The sequence below is a fragment of the Myotis lucifugus genome, unplaced genomic scaffold (assembly GCF_000147115.1).
Source record: "Myotis lucifugus unplaced genomic scaffold, Myoluc2.0 scaffold_94, whole genome shotgun sequence".
NCBI lineage: Eukaryota > Metazoa > Chordata > Mammalia > Chiroptera > Vespertilionidae > Myotis > Myotis lucifugus.
In genome coordinates this window covers 12,889-26,259 of record NW_005871142.1, presented here as the reverse complement: position 1 = coordinate 26,259, position 13,371 = coordinate 12,889, and the positions used below count along the sequence as shown (strand labels likewise).

Sequence of the window (13,371 nt, the reverse complement as noted above, 5' to 3'; positions counted from 1 at the left end):
GCTGGGACTGAGGGGCAGCTTGGACTTGAGGGGTGAGCTGGGACCTGAAGGGGCGGCTGGGACCTGGGGGGGAGCTGGGGCCTGAGGGAAATGACTGCCTTTAGCTGGAGGTGGCCCTGGAATGTGTGACTCTGGGGAAGGGGCCAGGGAGGGATGAAAATATACAGGGATTTTTTTTTTGAAACAATAAAACAGAGACTTGGGGACTTCACTGAGATGCCCCTCCCACTGGCAGTCTGGAGCGGCCTTCCAAAGGGCCCCTGACGAATCTGCTCCCTTCCGACGTCTCGGTCTCTGACAATAACCCTGGCGCCATATCTGAGGTCTGGAAACATCTGTTCTCGCCCCTTCCTCTCCCTCCTCTGGAGCGCCGGCAGCGCGGGCCCTGCCAGTTCTGTCCCCCACTGCTGCCCCGGCGGGCTCTGGGGTGTCTCCTGGCATCACCGTCCCTCCTCCATCTCCCTGCATTCTTCTGTGCTCAACCCAGCCTGCTCAGGGATGCCAGAGCCAGCTTCCCCAACACGCCTCCCAGCACTCCAGGCCCCCACCCCTCAGATCCTTCCAGAAACACACAGCACACTTTGCAGGGGAGACAGCGCAAACCGCCCGGGCTGCCTGCAGACCGCCTCTCCCGCCACGATGGAAACCATTGTTCTTAAACGAAACCGTATTCCACTCGGCCTTCGGGCCTCCCGACAACATGCATCCACGTGCCCGTTCCCCCTCCACACTTCACACAGGAAGGTCCTAAGGTAGGAGAGCCTCCCACTTTGCCATGGACTTCCAAGGTTACCCCCTACGAAGGCCCAAGCCCACATGTGTTCGCACTTGACGTCCAGCCCACAGGCCAGGAGCTTCGGTGCTGGAAGCCATTCGTGGCTGCTGATCTGCCTGGTCGGGTGGGGGACGAACAGGTGAATCTGCAGGGCACAGTCACAAGAAAAGTCTCGAACCTGGTGAGAAAGACAGCCCCGTTTTCTTCACACCTTCAAAAACATGGTAAGGCGGGCAGCAGGCTCACGAGGGGGCGGGGAGGGGAACTCCGGAGGGGCTGGGCCCAGGAAGGACTCTTTCAGAAGTTTGTGTGTGTGTGTGCGTATGGTTTATGAAGGAAATGCAAGTTAACATATCAGCACCAATACCCCAGGTAGAACTCCGCTTCATTTTCACTTCACAGACTGCCTCACACAAGTATTTTTATAGTGAAAAGTCACGACTTTGCTACTGAGTGCCTCACATTGTGCTCTGACTCATATTTCTTCAGACGCCCACCGGGCACTGCCCAAGACACGGGACGCCTTGCGAATGTGCGTGTCATCCTGGCGCAGGGGCCGAGCTAGCCTCCTGTGCGTCCTCCCCGTGTCAGTGTGCGCGCTGCCGAAACGAGCACGCTTGCAGGAAGTGTTGTGCATAAAAACCAGAGGGCACCAAGTCGCCGAGCCAGGGTTCCGGGGGCGAGCGAAGGAGCTGCTCTGACCAGGACACAGAGGGGATCTGGGCTCTGTCTTAACTTGGAGATGAATCAGAAGGTCGTGTCAGGTTGGAAGATGAGCCAGCGCTGCAGACTCCCAGCAGGCCCCAGCAGGGACCCGGCCGGCTTCTGCCACGGAGGAGGGTTCCCTGCCTTCCCACAGCCCGTACCCCGTCTTTGGCTCTGAAGTGGGGCAGTTCTGCCCTCTGGAACTCACTCACTCAGGCGTCATGTTGGAGGTTCGGCGTGGAGTGAGTAACTGCTGGCTCTGGGCCGGCCTGGCTGAGCTCAGCGCCTGCTCCCAGCCCCTCCTGCCCTCCTCCCCCTCCCGCCCTCCCCTTCTGGGTTATTCTTAGCAAGAGGTGACCTCAGGGTGCTCCCACTGAGTAAAATTAACCCTGGAGGGAGTTGGTGGGTATAAATCTTCAGTGAATAAGTACACAGAGCTACTAAAGAGGCCATGAGCCCCGAAGGGCTGGTCATCCCCTAGGGTCTGCTGGGCCGGGCAGGAACCCTCCCTCCGGGTACCCCAGCTGTGAGCAGCGCCAAGGACAAAGGCAGTCGCAGGGCTTGTCTGGGCTTGTGACCAGGCAGGAACCTGCTTCGGACATCTTCGCTTCGCACTCTGTGCCGTCCTTGGGAGCCGGCGAACAGGAAGATGCCTCTTCCGCCCACCCCCGCTGCTCACACCCACACGCAGGCTCACGCCCTTGGCCAGCAGAGACCGGCCCGGCGTGCCACTGTCCCCTCCTCCCTGTCATAGGCACCCGCCAGCCCGCAGGCCCTGACTTCAGGTGCCAGCTCCCTTCCTAAGCCCCGCCCAGCCCGGCAGCGGCTTCCTGTTTCCTGTTGCCGGCTCTGATCGAAAGAAAGCGTCTTGGCTCTGAGGCCAGTGCCGCAGACGAAGCCATGCCGGGTCTCGGTGGGCCCACCTCTCCCTCCTCAGACCACCACAGCCTTACCCATTTCCTCGTGGGCTCCCTGGTATTTGGGTCAATCGCCCTCCTCAGTTCTATTTCCTCTGTATGCTTTTTGGACCAGATCTACACACTTTTTCAAACAGCCCTGCGTTCACATATTAACAAGTGAAATGTTGGACACCCGGTTTTCGGGACGGCGTGACCGGAGGGGGTGAGGAGGGACGAGCCCTGTGGGCTTTGCGGTTGGGAGGTGTGGAGGCCATCCATTCTGAACCTCACTCAGTCTCTTCATCTGAATGTGAGGAAGGTGGCAAAGCGGCCCCCCATCTCTCTCTCACAGGTTTGCCGTCAGCACCACATGAGTCACTGTTGTAAAGGCCTTTGTAGGCATCAAGTGTTGCACAGCTCTGAGCATTTGTTCACGGTCTCTGTCCTCAGTGAGGTGGGTACACAGTGCTCTACGGCTCAGCTCAGTGACTACCAGGCCGGTGGCACCAAACATCACATCTCGTGGAAAGCCAGGCTCTTTCCACCTGCTTTTCCAACTGTCGGGGGTGAGAGGCTAGATTTTTGCCTTTTTTTTTTAAAAATTCCCAATCCATCAAGAAATGTAACTTTTGAGAAATACAAAATCATGCACTTGGATGTGGCCATAGTATCAAACTGATATAAAAGTTTCTAAACACTTATTCTCAAATTGTATAGAGACAGGTGACAGCACATGTCTTTAATTTCTCAGTGTTCATTTTGATTAATTTTACAAACAGTTCAACAGGGAGCATCAGTGTGGTTGGTGATGGCTGAGCCGGGCTGCCTTTGCAAGGCCGGCTTGACGGGCTGGGCTCTGGGGCAGGCAGAGAAAAGAGAAGGCCGGGAAACACGCTTGATGTGTTCAAGGAGCAGCAAGAAGAGGGGGTTTCTGTTTCTGTGGCAAGAGGTGGATTCTGAGCACCAGCACAGGGGGAGGAGAGACCCCGTGGTGAGGAGCCAGATGGAACATTCCAGATCTTGTTCCATAAGAAACAGAGTCCCTGGAGATTCGTGAGCAGAGATGTGCCACGGGCTGTGTTAGGTAGAATTATGTGTGGTCTCCTTTCTAGCTTCCTAGGTTGAAAGCTAAGTCTTACCGATCTGTGCGGCCTCCCCCACCCCGGTAGGTGCTCGGTAGGTATGAAGTATTTGTCCTGGGGGAGGAAGGGCTGGGGGTTGGGAAACCATCCTGGGGTCAGGACTGGGTGAGGGTGCAGCCAGGAGGCAGGTGCAGGAGCAGGAATGAGTGGAAGGCACCCAGAGCAGATAGGCCTTGGGGGCAAAGATTTCCTAACCTTGGGCCCGGGAGGGATATCGAGGACACGAACAGATGTAGCTCATGCAACCTTTGCACAAATAAAGAGCCCAGCCCGAGGCCAGGTTGTCCTCTCTTGCTTCCCAGCACGTCTCCCTCTATTCCACCTGTTGGGACCCGAGCCCAGCTCCCTCCCCTTCCCAGCTTAGCTGGATGGCACACACTCAGCTGCTCCAAGCTCCCTGGCCAGTCGTTCTCAGGGCCACAGCGGCACCAGGTCCCCAGAAACCTTCCCTGCTGTGCTCCTCTGCTGGGGAGGGAGGGAGGGAGGCGCCAGGTCAAGCATTTGCTCAAGTACAAGAGAACCAGATGGCCTGTAGGCCTGGGGACCAGGGGTTGACTGACCTCTTGCTGTAACATGAATTTCCTCCTCAGCTGCCCAATCTCCTACCCCCGCCTCGGGGCCTGCTGTCCAGGAAGGGCTGTGCTGGCTGCTTTCCTTGGGATCAGTCTTTCTCTGCTTTCCCGATGTGCAAGGGGTCCTGTCACAACATCTGCCTCAGCCTCACGCCTTCCCATCAGCCTTGCCTTCCCCACACTCTCTCTCCTTTCCTGGGCCTATCTTCAGGTGTCATCTAGAACACGGCCTGCGCGTTTGGACTCACTTTGCTGATGCAAAGCACCACTGGAGTGGCCAGGGCAGGTATGACTTCTGGCCATATTGTACCGACACACAGAAGCTCAGAGGTGTTCCATAACTTGCCCAGGGTCACACAGCTGGGCTACGGTCAACCCAGTGCTGTTTCTTCTGTCAAACTGAGGTTGCTGTGTCCTCCTGAAGAGGAGGGTCTGGCCAGCAAGGACAGGACAGATCTCTGCTGAGCACTAGCTCTTTGGTGACTGAATCCATTGAATTTTCCCTGGGTCTAGGACAGCGGTTCTCAACCTGTGGGTCGCGACCCCTTTGGCGGTCGAACGACCCTTTCACAGGGGTCGCCTAAGACCATCCTGCATATCAGATATTTACATGACGATTCATAACAGCAGCAACATAACAGTTATGAAGTAGCAACGAAAATAATTTTATGGTTGGGTCACAACATGAGGAACTGTGTTTAAAGGGCCAGAAGGTTGAGAACCACTGGTCTAGGAGGAACGCATGCTTATCATCTCTGATTTTTGGAAGGGGGACCTGGTTACCCAGGTGGTCGGTGGTGGAGCTGGGTTTAAACCAGGTCTGCTGGACTCCACATGCAGACTGCTCCTTCCATACTGGGCCCAGTTCCAGGCTGGGAACGCGCCCTGCCCCTTCCCCACTTGGCCGTACCCCTCTCACCTCTCCTGTGTACATCTCTGGACACATTTCCACACACCTCCCTCCTGCCCCCAGGGCTGCACCCACCTCGCAGTGACGTACCCTCCCGCGGGTTCCAGGGGCTCACAGGGAGGAGTCAAAGGGCTGCAAGGTCTTCACTTGCTATAGGTGGGGGCTCTTATCCCCAGCACCCAGATCAGGGACGATGGGTCATGGGCACATGTGCAGGTGTGCAATCACGTGGTCTCTGACTCAGCCTGGCTCCCACGCACTCCAGCTGGCACGGTGCCCCCCGTCTCCCACGAGGTGCCCTGCGTGTGGAGGTGAATGGAGGGGCACCCTGGGAACGCACCCCAGGATGCAGCCGGAGTCTGCTGCAAGCTGGACATTCCTTTAACGTTCCCTGTTTCATCTTTCAACTTCATGTGAATTTTTCATTCCAGGACATAAAATACTCATGTTTACGTTAATATTAAAATGCCTAAAATTAACAGTTAAATGCCTTCATTTCTACCCCCTCCCATCCCCTTCCTCTCCAAATCTTCAAGCAGAATTGGGAATGGTGCACTTCGACCATGCAGGTTCCCAAACCCTGAGAACCACCCAGGCCCAGCTGTTGCGGCCCGCCCTCCCTCCCTCAGCTGTCTCCTTTCACGCCAGCCCTTCACCCTGGCACTGCCCAAGGGGAGACTCTGCTCTGCCGAGAGCATTTCCTTGAAGGGCAGTCACAAATCCGGAGCTCGGGCTCCTCTCCTTACCTTCCTGCCTCAAGTTTCCCATTCGCAGCTGGAAGGGGCTAAAAGAAAGGAACCAGCTGTCTCTGGTGCTGGCGGATAATCATTGCTCTGCCTCAGTTTAAGGCATAGGAAGGCAGGCTACGGCCCGCAGGCCGTGCCCTCCAGAGCACTCCTCATGGTGGGCAACCCGAGCCCCTCCTAGACTCGGGGACAGCAGCACCTGGCTGCCTGGGGCTTGCGGGCAGCCTGTGCCTACACTTCCGTGGGACTTAACCAGGACCCAGTTCTCCTCCCTTACAAAGGGCCTTCTTAGCCTGCATGTCTTCCCTACTCACTTTGATCAGGCCCCTATCTCAGTTCCCATCCTCCGGTCCTCTGGGTGGGTGTGTGGATGGGGAGGGCGGGGCCTGTGCAGGCAGGTTAGGCCGAAGCAAGTTCTGCCCTGTCGGGATTCTTGCTGCCCTTTCAGAAGGAAGGCGGGAGTCAGGGGCCTGGTTCAAGTCCCTGCTTTGCCCGAACCCACAGTTCCATGTAGAAAAGGGAAATCGTGAGAGTGGTTGAGGGGCTCAAGGAATGGAGAAGCGACCACATCGCAGTGTCTTCACATACCCAGGGGCCTGCGAGACCCCCATCCCTGCGTGTGTGCGTGTGTGCGTGTGTGCGTGTGTGCTGTGGGGTTGCCGTGTGTGCTGTGGGGTTGCCACGACACTCACCAGCGGGTGCTTGCGCTTTCTCCCAGGCCGCCCCACCTTCCGTGCAGTGGTGCTGGGCTCCTGCCGCTCCTCCTTGCCACGCGCCTCCTCCTGCTCCTCTCCCTCCTGCGGGCACAGACACAGCCTGTGAAGCCACGGCTGGATCCAACAGGCCTCCTCCCCGTCCCACCCCCACCACAGCCCCGCTCCCGGCCTGTGCCATGTGGTCCCCCCATGGCAGGGATAAACTTCACCCCCTTCTGCCAGGAAAAGCTTGAGCCACCCTGAGCGCCTCATTTAAATATACCCTGGGGGGGGGGGGCCTTAGGGGCAGACCCAGATACCCCGTGCAAATGCAGCTCTCCCTCCTGGTGGCCACATTTCTGAACTGCAGAATCACGACACGCACTGACAAAGATGGTGTTTTTGGATATGAATTTATTTATATGGAAGAAAGTCTTACACAGTACAAAATTAAATTAGAGGTCTATTTAATGAATCATCTTTATTGAAAAGAATAACATCACAAGGAAAGCAATATTAAATTTAGTAATGAATACTGGCAGTACATGCAACACTTGGAACGAGGACTAGTAGGCAATGAGGCCTTTTGCAGATGCTGTAAATATAATAGATCCTGAAGGGTCTGCCATGTGGAGCTAGCACTGCATATGCCTGTCACCTCCCAGGATCATCTCAGGGTCAATGTCCTGGTTCACCTTGACCCCCCTCAGTTATTATTATGAGGTCCACTAGGCAGCCAATGAAAGAGGTGACCGAGATCAGAAAGACCAGCGGCTCTGGAGGGCTGTGTGGAAGCATGAGCATTTACAGTGATTCCAGTGCCACGCGTGTAATGCGGCCGTTCACACCGTCAGCCTCCGTCCCTCCCTGCTCATCGTCTAGCAGCACACCTGCTGCTCACCTCTCTGCAGGCCCCACCTGGGCAGGCCGTGCATGTGAGCATGCGTGCGTGAGTGTGTGTGTACGGGGCCCTGTGGCTATCTCTCTGCAGACCTGGTACTCAGGCGGTCCAGACAGGGCTCTGCTGGCCGGAGAAGCCAATTCGTTTCACTGAATTTCACAATCACAGGCGGGCCCTGGGAGGCCAGCCAGCCAGCTGGCAAAGGCTGCACATGCTTCGTGTCCCAGGGGGCCTGGGCAAGTGGCTGGCTAGATCCGTCAAGTTCATCCCCTCTACTCAAACACCAACTTGAGACATCTGCTCAGCGGATGCGGGGTCAGGAGCATCCGGTGTACGTTCTGAAGGAGCACGTACGTCTGGCTGGCTGGCGTTGGGGGCGGGCTCGGTGGGATGCATCTCTCTGGAGAGATGGGTACCGTGTCTCGGTGTGAGGCTCCTGGGACAGCTGTGTGTGGATGTGTGCACGTGAAGGCCGGTGTGTACCTTCACCTTGGTTTGCCTGCATGCTTATAATTGCACTGTGTGTGTGTGTGTGCACACTTGCTCACATGTGTCAGTAGCACACTGCACAGTAGGGCAGTGATGGCGAACCTATGACACGCGTGTCAGAGGTGGACATGCGAACTCATTTTTTTCGTTGATTTTTCTTTGTTAAATGGCATTTAAATATATAAAATAAATATCAAAAATATACATCTTTGTTTTACTATGGTTGCAAATATCAAAAAATTTCTATGTGTGACACGGCACCAGAGTTAAGTTAGGGTTTTTCAAAATGCTGACACGCCGAGCTCAAAAGGTTCGCCATCACTGCAGTAGGTATGTAGTGGAAAGACCCATAGGCTGGGAATCAAAATACTTAAATTTTTATTCTAAAGGCCTCACTTCCTGGCTCTCTCCTGGTTAGATAACCTCTCTGGGCTTCAGATTTCCCGCCTGTCTAATGGAAAAAGAATAATACCATCTCTGCTTCCTGTAAAGTGTAAGAATAAAAATGAAATAATGTATGTGAAATGCTTTGTTAATTACCATGTACCATAAATTTGAGAGATTATTATCGCCATAGTACAGCTCATCAGAAAGAGAAGTTGTATGTGACTTAAAATAATCCATCCAGTGAGCTGAGTTAAAATGTAGGTCAAAGCGTAGCCTCAGACATCAAGAGGGGCTGACGGTAGCTCCCTAATCTAACAGGCCACCACATGTGAAGGTGCTTTGAAAGCTGTAAAGAGTTACATATGTAAATGTAAAGTGACATGATTATATTTAAGCCTGGAGAGCACACTGGAGTCATAATGATCAGAGTGGCACTGGAGCCTCATGCATGGTTGCACCTGTGCAGGCTAGTGGATTTGTACGTGTGCCTCTCTGTGTGTATGAACTCATTTATTGAGCACCTCCTATGTGACAGTCACACATCAAGTATTTTTGAGTGCCTTCCCTATGTCAGGTGCATCCGTCTCGGCACTGGGGGTGCCAAGGTGAACAAGACACAGTCCCTTACCTCAAGGAGCTGGTGGCCTGGCTAGGACAGTAGTTGGCAGTTGCAGTGCTGGGTGGTGGGTGCTAAAGGAGAAGGACCTATGAATTCATTCTAAGTGGGGGATGGGAGGAGGAGGTCCAGGAGAAGGGAATCCAGGAAGTAAGCTGGAAAATTCAAGGTCTGCTGGCCAACCTGAGGGAAAGGTAGCTGGGGTAGAAGGAAGGGTCTATGCCAGGGGTGGGCAAACTTTTTGACTCGAGGGCCACAATGGGTTCTTAAACTGGACCGGAGGGCCGGAACAAAAGCATGGATGGAGTGTTTGTGTGAACTAATATAAATTCAAAGTAAACATCATTACATAAAAGGGTACGGTCTTTTTTTTTTTTTTTTTAGTTTTATTCATTTCAAACGGGCCGGATCCGGCCCGCGGGCCGCAGTTTGCCCACGGCTGGTCTATGCCAAGGTGCTGGGGAGGGAAGCAGCCCGCTTTCACACCTGGTGCTGTCTGTTTGCACACAGGTGGGAGGAAGGCAATGGAGAGAGGAGGCCCAGGCTGCTGGCCAGATCCTGAGGGGCCTTCCTTCACACGGGCTAAGGAGCTTGGCTTGATCCTGTGGGCTCCTGGGAGCCCCTCAGCAGGGGCTTAAGCTCTGCGAGTGACATAATCAGCTTTGCATTTTGGAAAGATCGCGGAGCTCCAGTGTCCCTGAGTATCTCCCTGCAGCAGTCGCAGCCAGATGGCGGGTGTGTCTGTCGCAGTGAGTGATGGCTGCATATGCAGGGCCCTGAGCTGGGGTCTGCATGGGGCAAGGAGGGAGTGATGCACTTTTTGAGAATAGTTCTGGTTGGGATGTGCTGTGGGAGCGGAGGAGGTTAGCCATTCTTGAGTGAGTATCACGTCAGCTTCCCATATTTATTACCTCACTTAACTGCAACATGGCTGTGAGACAGCTACTATCAGCCCCATTTTGTAGGTGAGAAAAGCGAGACCCAGAGAGGTTAAACATTCTTGAAGTTATTTGTAGTAAAGGGCAGAGTCAAAAGTCCAGCCCGCCTCTGCCCTCCCAAAGCCCACCGAAGTAGAAGTTCAGCCCCTCCTGCCAGTTCCCAGTGGAGGGATTGACTAATTAGTTCCCTGACTTGACAGATGAGGAAACCAGCCTGGGCTCAGATCTGTTCCTGCTAAATTCGTTACTGGTTTCCAGCTGCTCCCAGTCCCTGTGGATGAGTCTCCCCTTTCAGAGTATTAGCGACGCTTCCTAATTCGGTGCTACTTGCAGATTTGATAAGCATATTTTAAATTCCTTCGCTCAGCAAAGATATTGAATGAAACGGGTCCCATGACAGAGGCGAGAATGAACCCCTTGCTACGCCTTGCCTCCTCGAGGGTCGCGGCCCCGCGCCACCTGCTCACCCTTCTCGGTGGCTTAGCCCCTAGCTGGCCGTGTGAACACAGTCAGGGCCGGAGCACCAGACGCCGCTTCCCTCTTTGCCCTGTGACTTATGACTACATCGAGGAAGAATGATATGTTGACCGAGAACAACATGCTTTTCACAAAGCCGTGCTCCAGGGCCTGAGGGGAAGGGCCTGGCGTCACTCAGACCTGGGTGCGAGTCCTAACCCAGGCTCTCCTGGACCTTTGGTTTCTCAAGCACAGCCCAGGGCTGCCCGAGGCCTGAATGCTGGTCCAGGCATAAAGCACCTTGCGCCACAGTGGCCTGAGGCACAGGCTCAGTCCACGGCAGCCTCCCTGGGGATCCCCACACTCTCAGCCGGGTCAGGACCTGGACAGGTGGCGTGGCATCAGGGCATTCCACCCCTTTCTCCTGGGCTGAGCTGAATTCAACAGGGGAAACAAGGCGCCGAGCACATGTGGCCTGAGGTGAGGAGTAACAGTCCGGCACAGGGCACAGGGCCCCCAAAGGCTTTCTCCACGTGCCGATGGGGGCTGCGGCTTGCCGGTCCTGAAACGTCAAGGGCCTTTGTTTGGGACCATTTCTGCATGGTAATCGGGGTTCCTTCTTGCTGACCAGATTAAGTGATAAAAAGTAATAGTGCCTAATTTATAGAGCAATTATAAGAATGAAACAAGAGAATGCAAGTACAGAGCTTCAAAGAGCACCTGGCAGATCATCAGCACTGAATGCATCTGGGCCAAAAGAGATTGGGAAGCAGCAAGATCGGGATCCAGCCAGAGCCGTGGGTTCCCGGCCAGGCACTGATTCATAACAAGGGTATCCGAGGAGGTCCTTCCAGCCCTGAGGCTTGGAATGCTCTTGGTCCTCTTTCCTGTTGCCTCTGCCCCTCTCTCTCCCCTCCACACGGGACCTGGTGCCCTGCCTCCCTAATCCTCTCTAAGCCAGGACACAGATTCCTGGCCTCCCACCATCTCCCCTAAGGCTAGCTCCCCTCGCTCTGCTGTGGCCCACATTTACTCAGTGACCCACCCTGGCCAGAGCATAGGAGCTCAGACCCCCAAAGCTGGCCTCCTCCCAGCTTCCCCAAGAAGCCCCCCATATGGTTAGGAGGCTGCAGGGAGAAAGGATGCTGGGCAGTTGCTAGGGAGATACCACACACACAGACCTCTCTGTGCACGCCCAGCCACAGCGTGCCCACCTCAGCCCGTCGCCCACAGCTCTGCACCCCACCTCCTGATCCTGGGCTCTGGGATTGCTCTCCAGTGAAGGGGTCTCGCCCCCTCTCATTTTCTTCTCTATTTTATCCGCAAAATATTTCCTGAGCACCTACTCTGTGCCAGTTAGGTCCCCGGGGCTCTGCCCTCCACAGGCAGCAGTGGGGATGGCTATTACCCACACCGGTATTTCTCAAACCCCCCACAGGGCTGGTTACAGCATCGATGGCTGGGCCCTTTCCCCAGAGTTTCTGAGTCAGCAGGTCTGGGGTGGGGCCCAAGCTTTTGCATGTCGAACCTTTCCAGGTGCTGGTGTGGCTGGTTTAGGAATCACATTTTTTAAATCTATAATAATAAAAGCGTAATATGCTAATTACACCGGACGTCCTTCCGGAAGACCTTCCCGACAAAGCCGGGGCTGTAAGAGAAGCCCGGGTCCCGGGTGCCAGAGGGAAGCTGGTGCCGGCAGCTGGGGGAAGGAAGGCCTACTCTTGCACGAATTTTGTGCATCGGGCCTCTAGATATTATGTAAGTTTCAAGTGTACAACATTATAATTCGACATCTGTATACATTACAAAGTGATCACCCCCAAAAGTGTAGTTGCTACGCATCACCATATAAATGACCCCCCTCTCCCTTTTGCCCACCCCTCAACCTTTTTACCCTCTGGTAACCACCAATCTGTTCTCTGAGTTTTTGTTTTATTTCGTTTGTTCAGTTTCTTTTAAGATTCCGCATATGAGTGAAATCATATACCTCTGTCTTTCCCTTTCTGACTTATTTCACTTAACATTATACCCCTAGTTCATTGCAGCATTATGTACAATAGCCAAGAAACAACATAAGTGTCCATCTATGGGTGAATGGATAAGAGCCACATTCTAAGAACCACTGGTTTACAACAATTTATAATTCAAGGCAGATTAAAGCAAGGGTTTCGACCAGAGAAAAGGAGAGGAAATTAGGAAAAGAGCATTGCAGGCAGAGGACACAGCATAAACAAAGGCCTGGCAGCTCCAGGAAGTACAGGAGCGAAAGGTGCATGGAGGCGTGGCCTGGAGGGCAGCTGGAAGGGCACGTGGGGCCAGGCGGTGGAGGGGCCAGCGGGTGGCCACACCCCTTCCCTCTGGCTCCCAAGCAGCTGCTTTGTGCCAGGTACCCCTGGCAACTCTGCCAGGATCCTTGGGCTCCAAGCCCATCTTCCCCCTCTGCAGCAACAAGGCACCCCAGCCCAAGGCCTGGCTTTCACAGGCTGCTGTGGCAGCTGTCAGTGTCTCTACCCACCCTCCCTGGGCAACTTCCTGGAGCTGCGGGAGCCAGCCCAGAGGTGCCAGGGAGGTGTGCCAGGTGAGCCAGCATGTGTGCTGTGGGCGTGCTCCAGCCCCAGTCTCCCAGCTCGCTCTATCTGCACCGGGATCTGGGGCTGGGTATGTGTTTGTTGCTGCTTGAGCCAGAGCAGTTACTATGGGTGGATAATAATAGCAATCGTAATCCCTCATAATTGGACCAGACTTTGCTGTCTGCAGGGCACTTCCATGCCCATGACCTCATCTGACTTCCGCAACACCCTGCAGAACAGGCACAGCTAGAGTTACCATCCCCGTTTCACAGCTGAGCAAGCGCAAGCCCAGATGGCCTGAAGTCACATCTCCAGTAAGTGGCATCCTCGGGCTGGGACCTGGGGACTACTGACTCTTCACCCAGGGAAACATCTTTCTCTGTTCTGAACTGTCTTAACCGAGCACCCCACCTGCTGCTCTCCCAGGAAGGGCCAGCGGCTCTGCGGCCCAGGGCAGCCTGGTCCAGTACCAGGAGGAGTCTGGCCCAGCTGTCCCCACCTTCCCCACCCGTGGGGGGCAGCTGACCATCACTGCAAGTACATGGACACAAAGCTGTGTCAGCACCAGTC

At 54.9% G+C, this 13,371-nt stretch overlaps 1 protein-coding gene across 1 annotated transcript in view; it reads right to left on the bottom strand.

Moving 5' to 3' along the window:
• Positions 1-13,371, bottom strand: part of DNMT3A (DNA methyltransferase 3 alpha) — a 69,751-nt gene that overhangs the window by 54,413 nt on the left and 1,967 nt on the right. The window contains exon 2 of the mRNA XM_014458347.2: positions 6,442-6,551. Within this exon, the coding sequence (XP_014313833.1) occupies positions 6,442-6,551 (110 nt within the window). The remainder of the gene's footprint in view (positions 1-6,441; positions 6,552-13,371) is intronic.